The 21,373-nt window shown below is 25.3% G+C and overlaps 1 protein-coding gene across 1 annotated transcript in view; it reads right to left on the bottom strand.

Moving 5' to 3' along the window:
* elmo1 (engulfment and cell motility 1 (ced-12 homolog, C. elegans)) overlaps positions 1-21,373 on the bottom strand; it is a 179,941-nt gene that overhangs the window by 50,354 nt on the left and 108,214 nt on the right. The window contains 4 exon segments of the mRNA XM_062047217.1: positions 12,205-12,313; positions 18,835-18,939; positions 19,009-19,248; positions 19,336-19,386. Coding sequence (XP_061903201.1) covers positions 12,205-12,313; positions 18,835-18,939; positions 19,009-19,248; positions 19,336-19,386 — 505 coding nt within the window.

Here is a 21,373-nt window from a genome sequence, read left to right as displayed (position 1 = left end):
TGTAAGTAATGTAGTAGTAGTGATATTGTACAAGTAATATAGTGTAAGTAATGTAGTAGTAGTGATATTGTACAAGTAATATAGTGTAAGTAATGTAGTAGTAGTGATAATGTACAAGTAATATAGTGTAAGTAATGTAGTAGTGGTGATATTGTACAAGTAATATAGTGTAAGTAATGTAGTAGTAGTGATATTGTACAAGTAATATAGTGTAAGTAATGTAGTAGTAGTGATAATGTACAAGTAATATAGTGTAAGTAATGTAGTAGTAGTGATATTGTACAAGTAATATAGTGTAAGTAATGTAGTAGTAGTGATATTGTACAAGTAATATAGTGTAAGTAATGTAGTAGTAGTGATAATGTACAAGTAATATAGTGTAAGTAATGTAGTAGTAGTGATATTGTACAAGTAATATAGTGTAAGTAATGTAGTAGTAGTGATATTGTACAAGTAATATAGTGTAAGTAATGTAGTAGTAGTAGTGATATTGTACAAGTAATATAGTGTAAGTAATGTAGTAGTAGTGATATTGTACAAGTAATATAGTGTAAGTAATGTAGTAGTAGTGATATTGTACATGTAATATAGTGTAAGTAATGTAGTAGTAGTGATATTGTACAAGTAAAATAGTGTAAGTAATGTAGTAGTAGTGATATTGTACAAGTAATATAGTGTAAGTAATGTAGTAGTAGTGATATTGTACAAGTAATATAGTGTAAGTAATGTAGTAGTAGTGATAATGTACAAGTAATATAGTGTAAGTAATGTAGTAGTGGTGATATTGTACAAGTAATATAGTGTAAGTAATGTAGTAGTAGTGATATTGTACAAGTAATATAGTGTAAGTAATGTAGTAGTAGTGATAATGTACAAGTAATATAGTGTAAGTAATGTAGTAGTAGTGATATTGTACAAGTAATATAGTGTAAGTAATGTAGTAGTAGTGATATTGTACAAGTAATATAGTGTAAGTAATGTAGTAGTAGTGATAATGTACAAGTAATATAGTGTAAGTAATGTAGTAGTAGTGATATTGTACAAGTAATATAGTGTAAGTAATGTAGTAGTAGTGATATTGTACAAGTAATATAGTGTAAGTAATGTAGTAGTAGTGATATTGTACAAGTAATATAGTGTAAGTAATGAAGTAGTAGTGATATTGTACAAGTAATATAGTGTAAGTAATGTAGTAGTAGTGATATTGTACAAGTAATATATTGTAAGTAATGTAGTAGTAGTGATATTGTACAAGTAATATAGTGTAAGTAATGTAGTAGTAGTGATAATGTACAAGTAATATAGTGTAAGTAATGTAGTAGTAGTGATATTGTACAAGTAATATAGTGTAAGTAATGTAGTAGTAGTGATATTGTACAAGTAATATAGTGTAAGTAATGTAGTAGTAGTGATAATGTACAAGTAATATAGTGTAAGTAATGTAGTAGTAGTGATATTGTACAAGTAATATAGTGTAAGTAATGTAGTAGTAGTGATATTGTACAATTAATATAGTGTAAGTAATGTAGTAGTAGTAGTGATATTGTACAAGTAATATAGTGTAAGTAATGTAGTAGTAGTGATATTGTACAAGTAATATAGTGTAAGTAATGTAGTAGTAGTGATATTGTACATGTAATATAGTGTAAGTAATGTAGTAGTAGTGATATTGTACAAGTAAAATAGTGTAAGTAATGTAGTAGTAGTGATATTGTACATGTAATATAGTGTAAGTAATGTAGTAGTAGTGATATTGTACAAGTAATATAGTGTAAGTAATGTAGTAGTAGTGATATTGTACAAGTAATATAGTGTAAGTAATGTAGTAGTAGTGATATTGTACATGTAATATAGTGTAAGTAATGTAGTAGTAGTGATATTGTACAAGTAAAATAGTGTAAGTAATGTAGTAGTAGTGATATTGTACAAGTAATATAGTGTAAGTAATGTAGTAGTAGTGATATTGTACAAGTAATATAGTGTAAGTAATGTAGAAGTAGTGATAATGTACAAGTAATATAGTGTAAGTAATGTAGTAGTGGTGATATTGTACAAGTAATATAGTGTAAGTAATGTAGTAGTAGTGATATTGTACAAGTAATATAGTGTAAGTAATGTAGTAGTAGTGATAATGTACAAGTAATATAGTGTAAGTAATGTAGTAGTAGTGATATTGTACAAGTAATATAGTGTAAGTAATGTAGTAGTAGTGATATTGTACAAGTAATATAGTGTAAGTAATGTAGTAGTAGTGATAATGTACAAGTAATATAGTGTAAGTAATGTAGTAGTAGTGATATTGTACAAGTAATATAGTGTAAGTAATGTAGTAGTAGTGATATTGTACAAGTAATATAGTGTAAGTAATGTAGTAGTAGTAGTGATATTGTACAAGTAATATAGTGTAAGTAATGTAGTAGTAGTGATATTGTACAAGTAATATAGTGTAAGTAATGTAGTAGTAGTGATATTGTACATGTAATATAGTGTAAGTAATGTAGTAGTAGTGATATTGTACAAGTAAAATAGTGTAAGTAATGTAGTAGTAGTGATATTGTACAAGTAATATAGTGTAAGTAATGTAGTAGTAGTGATATTGTACAAGTAATATAGTGTAAGTAATGTAGTAGTAGTGATAATGTACAAGTAATATAGTGTAAGTAATGTAGTAGTGGTGATATTGTACAAGTAATATAGTGTAAGTAATGTAGTAGTAGTGATATTGTACAAGTAATATAGTGTAAGTAATGTAGTAGTAGTGATAATGTACAAGTAATATAGTGTAAGTAATGTAGTAGTAGTGATATTGTACAAGTAATATAGTGTAAGTAATGTAGTAGTAGTGATATTGTACAAGTAATATAGTGTAAGTAATGTAGTAGTAGTGATAATGTACAAGTAATATAGTGTAAGTAATGTAGTAGTAGTGATATTGTACAAGTAATATAGTGTAAGTAATGTAGTAGTAGTGATATTGTACAAGTAATATAGTGTAAGTAATGTAGTAGTAGTAGTGATATTGTACAAGTAATATAGTGTAAGTAATGTAGTAGTAGTGATATTGTACAAGTAATATAGTGTAAGTAATGTAGTAGTAGTGATATTGTACATGTAATATAGTGTAAGTAATGTAGTAGTAGTGATATTGTACAAGTAAAATAGTGTAAGTAATGTAGTAGTAGTGATATTGTACAAGTAATATAGTGTAAGTAATGTAGTAGTAGTGATATTGTACAAGTAATATAGTGTAAGTAATGTAGTAGTAGTGATAATGTACAAGTAATATAGTGTAAGTAATGTAGTAGTGGTGATATTGTACAAGTAATATAGTGTAAGTAATGTAGTAGTAGTGATATTGTACAAGTAATATAGTGTAAGTAATGTAGTAGTAGTGATATTGTACAAGTAATATAGTGTAAGTAATGTAGTAGTAGTGATAATGTACAAGTAATATAGTGTAAGTAATGTAGTAGTAGTGATATTGTACAAGTAATATAGTGTAAGTAATGTAGTAGTAGTGATATTGTACAAGTAATATAGTGTAAGTAATGTAGTAGTAGTGATATTGTACAAGTAATATAGTGTAAGTAATGAAGTAGTAGTGATATTGTACAAGTAATATAGTGTAAGTAATGTAGTAGTAGTGATATTGTACAAGTAATATATTGTCAGTAATGAAGTAGTAGTGATATTGTACAAGTAATATAGTGTAAGTAATGTAGTAGTAGTGATATTGTACAAGTAATATAGTGTAAGTAATGTAGTAGTAGTGATATTGTACAAGTAATATAGTGATATTGTACAAGTAATATAGTGTAAGTAATGTAGTAGTAGTGATATTGTACAAGTAATATAGTGTCAGTAATGTAGTAGTAGTGATATTGTACATGTAATATAGTGTAAGTAATGTAGTAGTAGTGATATTGTACAAGTAATATAGTGTAAGTAATGTAGTAGTAGTGATATTGTACAAGTAATATAGTGATATTGTACAAGTAATATAGTGTAAGTAATGTAGTAGTAGTGATATTGTACAAGTAATATAGTGTTAGTAATGTAGTAGTAGTGATATTGTACAAGTAATATAGTGTAAGTAATGTAGTAGTAGTGATATTGTACAAGTAATATAGTGTAAGTAATGTAGTAGTAGTGATATTGTACAAGTAATATATTGTAAGTAATGTAGTAGTAGTGATATTGTACAAGTAATATAGTGTAAGTAATGTAGTAGTAGTGATATTGTACAAGTAATATAGTGTAAGTAATGTAGTAGTAGTGATATTGTACAAGTAATATAGTGTAAGTAATGTAGTAGTGAAATTGTACAAGTAATATAGTGTAAGTAATGTAGTAGTAGTGATATTGTACAAGTAATATAGTGTAAGTAATGTAGTAGTAGTGATATTGTACAAGTAATATAGTGTAAGTAATGTAGTAGTAGTGATATTGTACAAGTAATATATTGTAAGTAATGTAGTAGTAGTGATATTGTACAAGTAATATAGTGTAAGTAATGTAGTAGTATTGATATTGTACAAGTAATATAGTGTAAGTAATGTAGTGGTAGTGATATTGTACAAGTAATATAGTGTAAGTAATGTAGTAGTAGTGATATTGTACAAGTAATATATTGTAAGTAATGTAGTAGTAGTGATATTGTACATGTAATATATTGTAAGTAATGTAGTAGTAGTGATATTGTACAAGTAATATAGTGTAAGTAATGTAGTAGTAGTGATATTGTACAAGTAATATAGTGTTAGTAATGTAGTAGTAGTGATATTGTACATGTAATATAGTGTAAGTAATGTAGTAGTAGTGATATTGTACACGTAATATAGTGTAAGTAATGTAGTAGTAGTGATATTGTACAAGTAATATAGTGTAAGTAATGTAGTAGTAGTGATATTGTACAAGTAATATAGTGTAAGTAATGTAGTAGTAGTGATATTGTACAAGTAATATAGTGTAAGTAATGTAGTAGTAGTGATATTGTACAAGTAATATAGTGTAAGTAATGTAGTAGTAGTGATATTGTACATGTAATATAGTGTAAGTAATGTAGTAGTAGTCATATTGTACAAGTAATATAGTGTAAGTAATGTAGTAGTAGTCATATTGTACAAGTAATATAGTGTAAGTAATGTAGTAGTAGTGATATTGTACAAGTAATATAGTGTAAGTAATGTAGTAGTAGTGATATTGTACAAGTAATATAGTGTAAGTAATGTAGTAGTAGTGATATTGTACAAGTAATATAGTGTAAGTAATGTAGTAGTAGTGATATTGTACATGTAATATAGTGTAAGTAATGTAGTAGTAGTGATATTGTACATGTAATATAGTGTAAGTAATGTAGTAGTAGTGATATTGTACAAGTAATATAGTGTAAGTAATGTAGTAGTAGTGATATTGTACAAGTAATATAGTGTAAGTAATGTAGTAGTAGTGATATTGTACATGTAATATAGTGTAAGTAATGTAGTAGTAGTCATATTGTACAAGTAATATAGTGTAAGTAATGTAGTAGTAGTCATATTGTACAAGTAATATAGTGTAAGTAATGTAGTAGTAGTGATATTGTACAAGTAATATAGTGTAAGTAATGTAGTAGTAGTGATATTGTACACGTAATATAGTGTAAGTAATGTAGTAGTAGTGATATTGTACAAGTAATATATTGTCAGTAATGTAGTAGTAGTGATATTGTACAAGTAATATAGTGTAAGTAATGTAGTAGTGGTGATATTGTACATGTAATATAGTGTAAGTAATGTAGTAGTAGTGATATTGTACATGTAATATAGTGTAAGTAATGTAGTAGTAGTGATATTGTACAAGTAATATAGTGTAAGTAATGTAGTAGTAGTGATATTGTACAAGTAATATAGTGTAAGTAATGTAGTAGTAGTGATATTGTACATGTAATATAGTGTAAGTAATGTAGTAGTAGTCATATTGTACAAGTAATATAGTGTAAGTAATGTAGTAGTAGTGATATTGTACAAGTAATATATTGTCAGTAATGTAGTAGTAGTGATATTGTACACGTAATATAGTGTAAGTAATGTAGTAGTAGTGATATTGTACAAGTAATATAGTGTAAGTAATGTAGTAGTCGTGATATTGTACAAGTAATATAGTGTAAGTAATGTAGTAGTAGTGATATTGTACAAGTAATATAGTGTAAGTAATGTAGTAGTAGTGATATTGTACAAGTAATATATTGTCAGTAATGTAGTAGTAGTGATATTGTACAAGTAATATAGTGTAAGTAATGTAGTAGTAGTGATATTGTACATGTAATATAGTGTAAGTAATGTAGTAGTAGTGATATTGTACATGTAATATAGTGTAAGTAATGTAGTAGTAGTGATATTGTACAAGTAATATAGTGTAAGTAATGTAGTAGTAGTGATATTGTACAAGTAATATAGTGTAAGTAATGTAGTAGTAGTGATATTGTACAAGTAATATAGTGTAAGTAATGTAGTAGTAGTGATATTGAACATGTAATATAGTGTAAGTAATGTAGTAGTAGTGATATTGTACATGTAATATAGTGTAAGTAATGTAGTAGTAGTGATATTGTACAAGTAATATAGTGTAAGTAATGTAGTAGTAGTGATATTGTACAAGTAATATAGTGTAAGTAATGTAGTAGTAGTGATATTGTACAAGTAATATAGTGTAAGTAATGTAGTAGTAGTGATATTGTACAAGTAATATAGTGTAAGTAATGTAGTAGTAGTGATATTGTACAAGTAATATAGTGTAAGTAATGTAGTAGTAATGATATTGTACAAGTAATATATTGTCAGTAATGTAGTAGTAGTGATATTGTACATGTAATATAGTGTAAGTAATGTAGTAGTAGTGATATTGTACAAGTAATATAGTGTAAGTAATGTAGTAGTAGTGATATTGTACAAGTAATATAGTGTAAGTAATGTAGTAATAGTGATATTGTACATGTAATATAGTGTAAGTAATGTAGTAGTAGTGATATTGTACATGTAATATAGTGTAAGTAATGTAGTAGTAGTGATATTGTACAAGTAATATAGTGTAAGTAATGTAGTAGTAGTGATATTGTAAAAGTAATATATTGTCAGTAATGTAGTAGTAGTGATATTGTACAAGTAATATAGTGTAAGTAATGTAGTAGTAGTGATATTGTACAAGTAATATATTGTCAGTAATGTAGTAGTAGTGATATTGTACATGTAATATATTGTAAGTAATGTAGTAGTAGTGATATTGTACAAGTAAAATAGTGTAAGTAATGTAGTAGTAGTGATATTGCACAAGTAATATAGTGTAAGTAATGTAGTAATAGTGATATTGTACATGTAATATAGTGTAAGTAATGTAGTAGTAGTGATATTGTACATGTAATATAGTGTAAGTAATGTAGTAGTAGTGATATTGTACAAGTAATATAGTGTAAGTAATGTAGTAGTGGTGATATTGTACACATAATATAGTGTAAGTAATGTAGTAGTAGTGATATTGTACACATAATATAGTGTAAGTAATGTAGTAGTGGTGATATTGTACAAGTAATATAGTGTAAGTAATGTAGTAGTGGTGATATTGTACAAGTAATATAGTGTAAGTGATGTAGTAGTAGTGATATTGTACAAGTAATATAGTGTAAGTGATGTAGTAGTAGTGATATTGTACAAGTAATATAGTGTAAGTAATGTAGTAGTAGTGATATTGTACAAGTAATATATGGTTATAGCTACTCGAAGGTTGCTATAACAACAAGTCAGCATTTCCTCATTGTGCACCAATCAGATGACACGGTGAGTGTGGTGCGTTCACACGCCTCAGAATTGTGATCATCCACATGAATAAGTTGTTGTTATGAATTATGATTGATGTTCATACAGGAGCATGTTAATATATTATAATATATTAGTACTAATATAATATAATATATTAGTACTAATATATTATAATATATTAATACAACATATAATATATTAGAACAATTTTTATTATAATATATTATAACAATATATTATAATATATTAGTACAATTTATTATAATATATTAAAACAATATATTATAATATGTTAGTACAATATATAATATAATATATTAGTACAATATATTATAATATGTTAGTACAATATATAATATAATTAGTACAATGTATTATAATATATTAAAACAATATATTATAATATATTAGTACATTATAATATATTAGAACAATATATTATAATATATTAAAACAATATATTATAATATATTAGTACATTATAATATATTAGAACAATATATTGTAATATATTAGTACAATATATTATAATATATTAGTACAATTTATTATAATATATTAAAACAATATATTATAATATGTTAGTACAATATATTATAATATATTAGTACAATATATTATAATATGTTAGTACAATATATAATATAATATATTAGTACAATGTATTATAGTATATTAAAACAATATATTATAATATATTAGTACATTATAATATATTAGAACAATATATTATTATATATTAGAACAATATATTATAATATATTAGTACAATATATTATAATATATTAGTACGATTTATTATAATATATTAAAACAATATATTATAATATGTTAGTACAAAATATAATATAATATATTAGTACAATATATTATAATATATTAAAACAATATATTATAATATGTTACTACAATATATAATATAATATATTAGTACAATATATTATAATATATTAAAACAATATATTATAATATGTTAGTACAATATATTATAATATGTTAGTACAATATATTATAATATATTAGTACAATATATTATAATATGTTAGTACAATATATTATAATATATTAGTACAATATATTATAATATGTTAGTACAATATATATTATAATATATTAGTACAATGTATTAGTTGAAATGTAAACACTTGATAGCCGCACAGGCCACGCCCCCTCATCAGTTCAAACGTAAACATTACAGGCCACGCCCCCTTCACACAACATGAAAAGCTGACACATTTAACACTTTTTGCTGGCTCCCTCAACATTCCTCTATTTCAAGACGTGTAGTGAAGCCTGAGGAAGGAGGGTTTTCCTTCATGTAAAATAAAGTGGACTTGCCAAAATACATTTATGCATGGGGGACCATTTTATAGACCAGGAGGAGGAGACAAGGCGTACGCAGTGATGCATTGTGGGAACATCTGCTCTCATCAGCTAATTTCCTCTCTCTCTCTCTCGCTCTCTCTTTTTCTCCCTCTCTCTCTCTCGCTCTCTTTCTCTTTCTCTCTCTCTTTCTCTCTCTCTCTCTCTTTTTCTCTCTCTCGCTCTCTTTTTCGCTCTCTCTCTCTCTCTCTTTCTCTCGCTCTCTCTCTCTCTCGCTTTCTCTCTCTCTCTCTTATTATACACACTCTGTGGAAGCACAACAATACACACACTGTAGAAACAACAATACACACACTTTACTCTCCTCCATTGTTTAAGTAGATGTACTACTGTACTCTCCATTGTTTAAGTAGATGTACTACTGTACTCTCCATTGTTTAAGTAGATGTACTACTGTACTCTCCATTGTTTAAGTAGATGTACTACTGTACTCTCCTCCATTGTTTAAGTTGATGTACTACTGTACTCTCCATTGTTTAAGTTGATGTACTACTGTACTCTCCATTGTTTAAGTAGATGTACTACTGTACTCTCCTCCATTGTTTAAGTTGATGTACTACTGTACTCTCCTCCATTGTTTAAGTAGATGTACTACTGTACTCTCCATTGTTTAAGTTGATGTACTACTGTACTCTCCTCCATTGTTTAAGTAGATGTACTACTGTACTCTCCATTGTTTAAGTTGATGTACTACTGTACTCTCCTCCATTGTTTAAGTAGATGTACTACTGTACTCTCCTCCATTGTTTAAGTAGATGTACTACTGTACACTCCTCAATTGTTTAAGTTGATGTACTACTGTACTCTCCATTGTTTAAGTTGATGTACTACTGTACTCTCCTCCATTGTTTAAGTAGATGTACTACTGTACTCTCCTCCATTGTTTAAGTAGATGTACTACTGTACTCTCCATTGTTTAAGTTGATGTACTACTGTACTCTCCTCCATTGTTTAAGTTGATGTACTACTGTACTCTCCTCCATTGTTTAAGTAGATGTACTACTGTACTCTCCTCCATTGTTTAAGTTGATGTACTACTGTACTCTCCATTGTTTAAGTTGATGTACTACTGTACACTCCTCCATTGTTTAAGTTGATGTACTACTGTACTCTCCATTGTTTAAGTAGATGTACTACTGTACTCTCCATTGTTTAAGTAGATGTACTACTGTACTCTCCATTGTTTAAGTAGATGTACTACTGTACTCTCCATTGTTTAAGTTGATGTACTACTGTACTCTCCATTGTTTAGGTTGATGTACTACTGTACTCTCCATTGTTTAAGTTGATGTACTACTGTACTTTCCATTGTTTAAGTAGATGTACTACTGTACTCTCCTCCATTATTTAAGTTGATGTACTACTGTACTCTCCATTGTTTAAGTCGATGTACTACTGTAAATGATAAATACTCTCCATTGTTTAGGTTGATGTACTACTGTACTCTCCATTGTTTAAGTAGATGTACTACTGTACTCTCCATTGTTTAGGTTGATGTACTACTGTACTCTCCATTGTTTAAGTTGATGTACTACTGTACTCTCCATTGTTTAAGTAGATGTACTACTGTACTCTCCTCCATTGTTTAAGTTGATGTACTACTGTACTCTCCATTGTTTAAGTAGATGTACTACTGTACTCTCCATTGTTTAAGTTGATGTACTACTGTACTCTCCTCCATTGTTTAAGTAGATGTACTACTGTACTCTCCATTGTTTAAGTTGATGTACTACTGTACTCTCCTCCATTGTTTAAGTAGATGTACTACTGTACTCTCCTCCATTGTTTAAGTAGATGTACTACTGTACACTCCTCAATTGTTTAAGTAGATGTACTACTGTACTCTCCATTGTTTAAGTTGATGTACTACTGTACTCTCCTCCATTGTTTAAGTAGATGTACTACTGTACTCTCCATTGTTTAAGTTGATGTACTACTGTACTCTCCTCCATTGTTTAAGTTGATGTACTACTGTACTCTCCTCCATTGTTTAAGTAGATGTACTACTGTACTCTCCTCCATTGTTTAAGTTGATGTACTACTGTACTCTCCATTGTTTAAGTTGATGTACTACTGTACACTCCTCCATTGTTTAAGTTGATGTACTACTGTACTCTCCATTGTTTAAGTAGATGTACTACTGTACTCTCCATTGTTTAAGTAGATGTACTACTGTACTCTCCATTGTTTAAGTTGATGTACTACTGTACTCTCCATTGTTTAGGTTGATGTACTACTGTACTCTCCATTGTTTAAGTTGATGTACTACTGTACTCTCCATTGTTTAAGTAGATGTACTACTGTACTCTCCTCCATTATTTAAGTTGATGTACTACTGTACTCTCCATTGTTTAAGTCGATGTACTACTGTAAATGATAAATACTCTCCATTGTTTAGGTTGATGTACTACTGTACTCTCCATTGTTTAAGTAGATGTACTACTGTACTCTCCATTGTTTAGGTTGATGTACTACTGTACTCTCCTCCATTGTTTAAGTTGATGTACTACTGTACTCTCCATTGTTTAAGTAGATGTACTACTGTACTCTCCATTGTTTAAGTTGATGTACTACTGTACTCTCCATTGTTTAAGTAGATGTACTACTGTACTCTCCATTGTTTAAGTAGATGTACTACTGTACTCTCCACCATTGTCTGTAGTAAGTAGCAACAAAACATACATATTATATGGTTATCAATAAATATTGATCAAAGCAACAGTGTGAAACAAAATTGACAGATTTTTGGGGGCGTTCTTCCGTCTTTAGGACTGAAGCCCCCGCAATGCAGCTCGGTGCACTAAAGGCCACGTCGATGAAAAAAGCCCCAAAAAGTCAGTGAGGAAAAGTGAGCCCTGAAAGGCGTCACATGCAGAGAGCAGCAGGGGGCAGTCTGGAGCGCCGCTCAAAGCACAAAAAGGCCCATCGACTGTAAACAGTCCTGTTATTTGACTGTTTGAAATATGAACCATAATCAGCTCCTACAAAATAAGAGCTGCTTTACACTTTGTGTGTGTGTCAGACTTACGAAGCTCGCCCACTTTCAGGATCTCGCAGAGCATCTTGGTGAGTTCGATGCTGCTGCGGCCAAACGGACACTCGTGCTTGTCTTCTCGGCTGCTGTTTTCCAGAACGATCTAGAAAAGGAAACAAAAAAAACATTCGGGTCATCTTCTTCATGGCCAGATTCAAACAAAAATATGCACACAAAAAAACAATTGTTTTTTTCAAATTATGTTTTACTTTTCTTTATATTTTTTTAACGAAAATACAATAAAAACAAAGCTAAATTGAACGAAACATTTATGAATATAAATCATATATTTATTTTATTCAATTTAAAAATGTAATAAAACTAAAATGTAATAGAATGAAAACTGTGGATATAAATGTTTATTTTATTTGAATACAATTTTTTATAAACCCAAAATGAAACAGAATGAAAAATATGAATACAAATTAGATATTTTATTTGAACAGAAAATAACACGAAAATGTAGTAGAATTAAAAATAATGAATATAATTGATATATTTATTTTATTTAAATAAAAAATAAAATAAAACAAAAATTTAATCGAATAAAATATATGAATACAAATTATATTTTCATTTGAATTCAAATAAAACACCAAAATTAAATAGAATGAAAAATATGAATATAAAATATATATCAATTTTAATTGAATACAAAATTAAAACCGAAATTAAATAAAATGAAAAGTGTAAATATATGTATTTATTCTATTTGAATAAGGTTTTGTATAAAACACTAAATTAAATAGAAAAAAAATATTAATATAAATTATATAGTTATTTGAATTAAAAATAAATATTTCATAAAATGTAAAATATGAATATAATTCATTAAACAAATATAACAAAATTAAAAATTATAACCAAAATTAAATAGAATGAAAACTGTAAATATCAAATATGTATTTATTCTATTTGAATAAAGTTTTTTTTTTTAATAAAAAACGAAATAAAATAAAATAAAAAAAATATAAAAAATTATATAGTTATCTATTTGAATTAAAAATAAACATGTAATACAATTTAAAATATGAATATATTTTATATATTTATTTTATCTAAAAAAAATATAAAATAAAACAAAAATTAAATAGAATGAAGAATAGGAATACAAATTATATTTTCATTTGAATTAAAATAAAACACCAAAATTAAATAGAATGAAAAATATGAATATAAAATATATATAAATTTTAATTGAATACAAAATTAAAACCGAAATTAAATAAAATGAAAAGTGTAAATACATGTATTTATTGTATTTGAATAAGGTTTTGTATAAAACACTAAATTAAATAGAAAAAAAATATGAATATAAATTATATAGTTATTTGAATTAAAAATGAATATTTCATAAAATGTAAAATATGAATATAATTCATTAAACAAATATAACAAAATTTAAAATTATAACCAAAATTAAATAGAATGAAAACTGTAAATATAAAATATGTATTTATTCTATTTGAATAAAGTTTTTTATAAAAAACTAAACAAAATAAAATAAAAAATATATAAAAAATTATATAGTTATTTATTTGAATTAAAAATAACAGACATTTAATACAATTTAAAATATGAATATAATTTATATATTTATTTTATCTAAAAAAAATGTAAAATAAAGCAAAAATTAAATAGAATGAAGAATAGGAATACAAATTATATTTTCATTTGAATTAAAATAAAACACCAGATTAAATAGAATGAAAAATATGAATATAAAACATATATAAATTTTAATTGAATACAAAATTAAAACCGAAATTAAATAAAATGAAAAGTGTAAATACATGTATTTATTCTATTTGAATAAGGTTTTGTATAAAACACTAAATTAAATAGAAAAAAAATATGAATATAAATTATATAGTTATTTGAATTAAAAATAAATATTTCATAAAATGTAAAATATGACTATAATTAATTAAACAAATATAACAAAATTAAAAATTATAACCAAAATTAAATAGAATGAAAACTGTAAATATCAAATATGTATTTATTCTATCTGAATAAATTTTCTTATAAAAAACTAAATAAAATAAAATAAAAAATATATAAAAATTTATATAGTTATCTATTTGAATTAAAACTAAACATGTAATACAATTTAAAATATGAATATATTTTATATATTTATTTTATCTAAAAAATATATAAAATAAAACAAAAATTAAATAGAATGAAGAATAGGAATACAAATTATATTTTCATTTGAATTAAAATAAAACACCAAAATTAAATAGAATGAATGAAAAATATGAATATAAAATATATATAAATTTTAATTTAATACAAAATTAAAACTGAAATTAAATAAAATGAAAAGTGTAAATACATGTATTTTTTCTATTTGAATAAGGTTTTGTATAAAACACTAAATTAAATAGAAAAAAAATATGAATATAAATTATATAGTTATTTGAATTAAAAATAAATATTTCATAAAATGTAAAATATGAATATAATTCATTAAACAAATATAACAAAATTAAAAATTATAACCAAAATTAAATAGAATGAAAACTGTAAATATCAAATATGTATTTATTCTGATTGAATAAAGTTTTTTATAAAAAACTAAATTAAATTAAATAAAAAATATGAATATAAATTATATGGTTATTTATTTGAATTAAAAATAACAGACATGTAATACAATTTAAAATATGAATATATTTTATATATTTATTTTATCTAAAAAATATATAAAATAAAACAAAAATTAAATAGAATGAAGAATAGGAATACAAATTATATTTTCATTTGAATTAAAATAAAACACCAAAATTAAATAGAATGAATGAAAAATATGAATATAAAATATATATAAATTTTAATTTAATACAAAATTAAAACCGAAATTAAATAAAATGAAAAGTGTAAATACATGTATTTATTGTATTTGAATAAGGTTTTGTATAAAACACTAAATTAAATAGAAAAAAAATATGAATATAAATTATATAGTTATTTGAATTAAAAATGAATATTTCATAAAATGTAAAATATGAATATAATTCATTAAACAAATATAACAAAATTAAAAATTATAACCAAAATTAAATAGAATGAAAACTGTAAATATAAAATATGTATTTATTCTATTTGAATAAAGTTTTTTTATAAAAAACTAAATTAAATTAAATAAAAAATATGAATATAAATGATATAGTTATTTATTTGAATTAAAAATAACAGACATGTAATACAATTTAAAATATGAATATATTTTATATATTTATTTTATCTAAAAAATATATAAAATAAAACAAAAATTAAATAGAATGAAGAATAGGAATACAAATTATATTTTCATTTGAATTAAAATAAAACACCAAAATTAAATAGAATGAATGAAAAATATGAATATAAAATATATATAAATTTTAATTTAATACAAAATTAAAACCGAAATTAAATAAAATGAAAAGTGTAAATACATGTATTTATTCTATTCGAATAAGGTTTTGTATAAAACACTAAATTAAATAGAAAAAAAATATGAATATAAATTATATAGTTATTTGAATTAAAAATAAATATTTCATAAAATGTAAAATATGAATATAATTCATTAAACAAATATAACAAAATTAAAAATTATAACCAAAATTAAATAGAATGAAAACTGTAAATATAAAATATGTATTTATTCTATTTGAATAAAGTTTTTTTTATAAAAAACTAAATTAAATTAAATAAAAAATATGAATATAAATCAGGGGTCACCAACGCGGTGCCCGCGGGCACCAGGTCGCCCGTAAGGACCAGATGAGTCGCCCGCGGGCCTGTTATAAAAAAAAGTAAAAAAAAAAAAAAAAAAAGTAAAAAAAAAAATAATTTTTTTTTTTTTTATTTTTAAAAAAAAAATTAAATCTACATAGAAAAAACACAAGATACACTTTCAATTAGTGCATCAACCCAAACAACCTCCCCCATGCACACTCATCCACACAAAAGGGGTTATTTATTTCTGCTACCAATATTCTGGTTCCCACAACATAGTCAACACATCTGCAAGGGACACAGTCCCTGAACACAACATAGACAACACATCTGCAAGGGACACAGTCCCTGAACACAACATAGACAACACATCTGCAAGGGACACAGTCCCTCAACACAACATAGACAACACATCTGCAAGGGACACAGTCCCTGAAGCACACGATTGTATAGGCTGCTGGTCCACTAACATTTTCATTAATTACTATTTTTTATGTAATTATTTTTATATTGTTTTACTTTCTTTTTTATCCAAGAAAATGTTTTTTATTTATTTATCTTATTTTATTTTATTTTTTTTAAAAAAGGGCCTTATCTTCAACAGACCAGGTTGTCAATGAAATTAGATTTTTTTAAAGGGTTTTTTAAACCAGGCCCAGTCCAGATAATGTCCAAGTCGGACTCAGCAACACACACCTTCATTCATGTACACAGAAAAAAATTAGGGAACACAACAGATTGCATATAATTTATAAACAAAACACTTTGCATTCCATTCGAAAGGACGTTCCCTTTAGATTTCCGATCCTTAACATTTTACATTTATCATAATTAAGCTTAAAGCCAGATTGCTGTGAAAATATGTCCAAAAGATTAAGAAGGTTCCGCAAACAATGAGGAAAAATCTTATCTTTGTGAATCAGCCTTTTCTGACATGAACTTCATCAAGAACAAACACAGAACACGCCTCACTGATGCACATCTGCAAGACTCACTCAGAGTTGCAGTGTCAAGTTACACACCAGAGTACAACACACTAGTTAACAGCATGCAATGCCAGGCTTCCCACTAACTGACAAAGAAACAGATAACAGATTTGGTGTCCAGTTCAAAGTGTGACATGATTTAAAAATTTGAGAGTTTACTTTTGTATTTTACATGAGTTATTATTTGTACAAACATGGTGCAAAGTAATTCATGATTTGTTCAAAAATGTTAGTGGCTAGCTAGTTAAAATGGGATATTGTGATTTCACAAGACTGTCTTAGAAGTGATCATTTGAAAATGTTCAATTTGAAAAATGTGCACTTAGAGAAAATGTAAAAATAAAGTGTTGCATATTGATATTTATCTGTTTCTATATATATTTATTGTGAGAAATCATTAAGATGATCAGTGTTTCCACAAAGATAAATATCATTAATTATTAATAATAACAGAGTTAAAGGTAAATTGAGCAAATTGGCTACTTCTGGCAATTTATTTAAGTGTGTATCTAACTGGTAGCCCTTCGCATTAATCAGTACCCAAGAAGTAGCCCTTGGTTTCAAAAAGGTTGGTGACCCCTGATATAAATGATATAGTTATTTATTTGAATTAAAAATAACAGACATGTAATACAATTTAAAATATGAATATATTTTATATATTTATTTTATCTAAAAAATATATAAAATAAAACAAAAATTAAATAGAATGAAGAATAGGAATACAAATTATATTTTCATTTGAATTAAAATAAAACACCAAAATTAAATAGAATGAATGAAAAATATGAATATAAAATATATATAAATTTTAATTTAATACAAAATTAAAACCGAAATTAAATAAAATGAAAAGTGTAAATACATGTATTTATTGTATTTGAATAAGGTTTTGTATAAAACACTAAATTAAATAGAAAAAAAATATGAATATAAATTATATAGTTATTTGAATTAAAAATGAATATTTCATAAAATGTAAAATATGAATATAATTCATTAAACAAATATAACAAAATTAAAAATTATAACCAAAATTAAATAGAATGAAAACTGTAAATATAAAATATGTATTTATTCTATTTGAATAAAGTTTTTTTATAAAAAACTAAATTAAATTAAATAAAAAATATGAATATAAATGATATAGTTATTTATTTGAATTAAAAATAACAGACATGTAATACAATTTAAAATATGAATATATTTTATATATTTATTTTATCTAAAAAATATATAAAATAAAACAAAAATTAAATAGAATGAAGAATAGGAATACAAATTATATTTTCATTTGAATTAAAATAAAACACCAAAATTAAATAGAATGAATGAAAAATATGAATATAAAATATATATAAATTTTAATTTAATACAAAATTAAAACCAAAATTAAATAAAATGAAAAGTGCAAATACATGTATTTATTCTATTTGAATAAGGTTTTGTATAAAACACTAAATTAAATAGAAAAAAAATATGAATATAAATTATATAGTTATTTGAATTAAAAATACATATTTCATAAAATGTAAAATATGAATATAATTCATTAAACAAATATAACAAAATTAAAAATTATAACCAAAATTAAATAGAATGAAAACTGTAAATATAAAATATGTATTTATTCTATTTGAATAAAGTTTTTTATAAAAAACTAAATTAAATTAAATAAAAAATATGAATATAAATGATATAGTTATTTATTTGAATTAAAAATAACAGACATGTAATACAATTTAAAATATGAATATAATTTATATATTTATTTTATCTGTAAAAAATGTAAAATAAAATAAAAAATAAAATAAAATGAAGAATAGGAATACAAATTATACAGTTATTTTGTCTAAATAAAATCTACAAGTGTGTTTTGGAGTGGGGAGCAATGAAAAGTGCTGACCCTGATGTAGGCGTCCTGGTGGTGCCTGGCGAAGTAGAGCATGTTGTCCAGGGCCAACATTCCTGGAGGAATCTGGGTGAAGTCCACTGCTGGGTTGACGTGGTTCTGCATGAAAGGAGCACGTTCCATCACACGCAGGTCCAAAGTCAGGCGTTCAACTAGTGGGTGTCTTACGATGAAGCCCAGCTTCTTGTAGTCGCGCGTGTACATGGACTTGCGCTTATCCATGTTGGGCTCGCACTCCACGTCGAAGGCGATCCTCCTCAGCTCGAAGATGATGTCCCTCTGAGCCTGGTCCTGGGGGTCCATCTTGGTCATCATGCGGTCCTCCAGCAGGTTGAAGGTCAGCACCTGCAGCACGTACAGCTGGTGGGCCATCTCCTCGTTGATGGCCGTAGGGCTCCGGATCACGTTCTGGACGCAAGATGGAGGACACTTTGTTTTCCGGAAAACAAACGCCATTGGACGAGGGGGCACAAAGTGGGCGGAGTCGAGGCTTACACTGAGAATGATGGAGCGCAGTTGCTTCTGGGCCAAGATGTGCGCCATCTCCTGGAAGACACCGGAAGAAGAATGTCACACTTGCAAGTGATAATAAAACAAGTTATGACGTCATAACATCTTCATTTAGAGATATGTTATTATCATAAAAAAACTAAGCATGACATCATAACCACTTCATTTATAGATATGTTATCATCAAAAACTATTCATATTTATCATCCCACATTAAAATATCACCCCCACCGGGTCAACATTTCAACACACTTTGAGCAACAAAATTTTGTTTTGTCAACTATTACAGTTTTTATGTTATTAACTATAGTTAACTATTACTATTATAGTCATTATATTATCTATTATAGTTATGTTATTAACTTTTGTAGGTGTTATGTTAAGTATTAGTTTAATGTTAACTATTATAGTCGTATATTATCTATTATAGTTATGTTATTAACTATAGTTAACTTACTATTATAGTCGTTATATTAACTATTATAGTTATGTTACTAACTATAGTTAACTTACTATTATAGTCGTTATATTATCTATTATAGTTATGTTATTAACTATTATAGGTGTTATGTTAAGTATTAGTTTAATGTTAACTATTATAGTCGTTATATGATCTATTATAGTTATGTTATTAACTATAGTTAACCTTTGATTGACTGATTGAGACTTTTATTAGTAGATTGTACAGTGAAGTACATATTCCGTACAATTGACCACTAAATGGTAACACCCGAATAAGTTTTTCAACTTGTTTAAGTCGGGGTCCACTTAAATTGACTGATATATAGTCGTTATATTATCTATTATAGTTATGTTATTAACTATAGTTAACTTACTATTATAGTCGTTATATTATCTATTATAGTTATGTTATTAACTATAGTTAACTTACTATTATAGTCGTTATATTATCTATTATAGTTATGTTATTAACTATAGTTAACTTACTATTATAGTCGTTATATTATCTATTATAGTTATGTTATTAACTATAGTTAACTTACTATTATAGTCGTTATATTATCTATTATAGTTATGTTATTAACTAAAGTTAACTTACTATTATAGTCGTTATATTATCTATTATAGTTATGTTACTAACTATAGTTAACTTACTATTATAGTCGTTATATTATCTATTATAGTTATGTTATTAACTATTATAGGTGTTATGTTAAGTATTAGTTTAATGTTAACTATTATAGTCGTTATATTATCTATTATAGTTATGTTACTAACTATAGTTAACCTACTATTATAGTCGTTATATTATCTATTATTGTTATGTTATTAACTATAGTTAACTTACTATTATAGTCGTTATATTATCTATTATAGTTCTGTTATTAACTATTGTAGGTGTTATGTTAATAAGTATTAGTTTAATGTTAACTATTATAGTCATTATATTATCTATTATAGTTATGTTACTAACTATAGTTAACTTACTATTATAGTCATTATATTATCTATTATAGTTATATTATTAACTATTATAGGTGGTATGTTAAGTATTAGTTTAATTTTAACTATTATAGTCGTTATATTATCTATTATGGTTATGTTATTCACTATAGTTAACTTACTATTATAGTCATATACTATCTATTATAGTTATGTTATTAATTATAGTTAACTTACTATTATAGTCGTTATATTATCTATTATAGTTATGTTATTAACTATTATAGGTGTTATGTTAAGTATTAGTTTAATGTTAACTATTATAGTCTTTATATTATCTATTATAGTTATGTTACTAACTATAGTTAACCTATTATAGTCGTTATATTATCTATTATAGTTATGTTATTAACTATAGTTAACTTACTATTATAGTCGTTATATTATCTATTATAGTTATGTTACCAACTATGGTTAACTTACTATTCTAGTCGTATATTATCTATTATAGTTATGTTATTAACTATAGTTAACTTACTATTATAGTCTTTATATTATCTATTATAGTTATGTTACTAACTATAGTTAACCTACAATTATAGTCGTTATATTATCTATT

This window comes from Entelurus aequoreus, linkage group LG05 (assembly GCF_033978785.1).
Source record: "Entelurus aequoreus isolate RoL-2023_Sb linkage group LG05, RoL_Eaeq_v1.1, whole genome shotgun sequence".
In the NCBI taxonomy this organism is placed as follows: Eukaryota; Metazoa; Chordata; class Actinopteri; order Syngnathiformes; family Syngnathidae; genus Entelurus; species Entelurus aequoreus.
The sequence above is the reverse complement of the archived record's forward strand: the minus strand, read 5'-3'. Positions and strand labels throughout refer to the sequence as shown.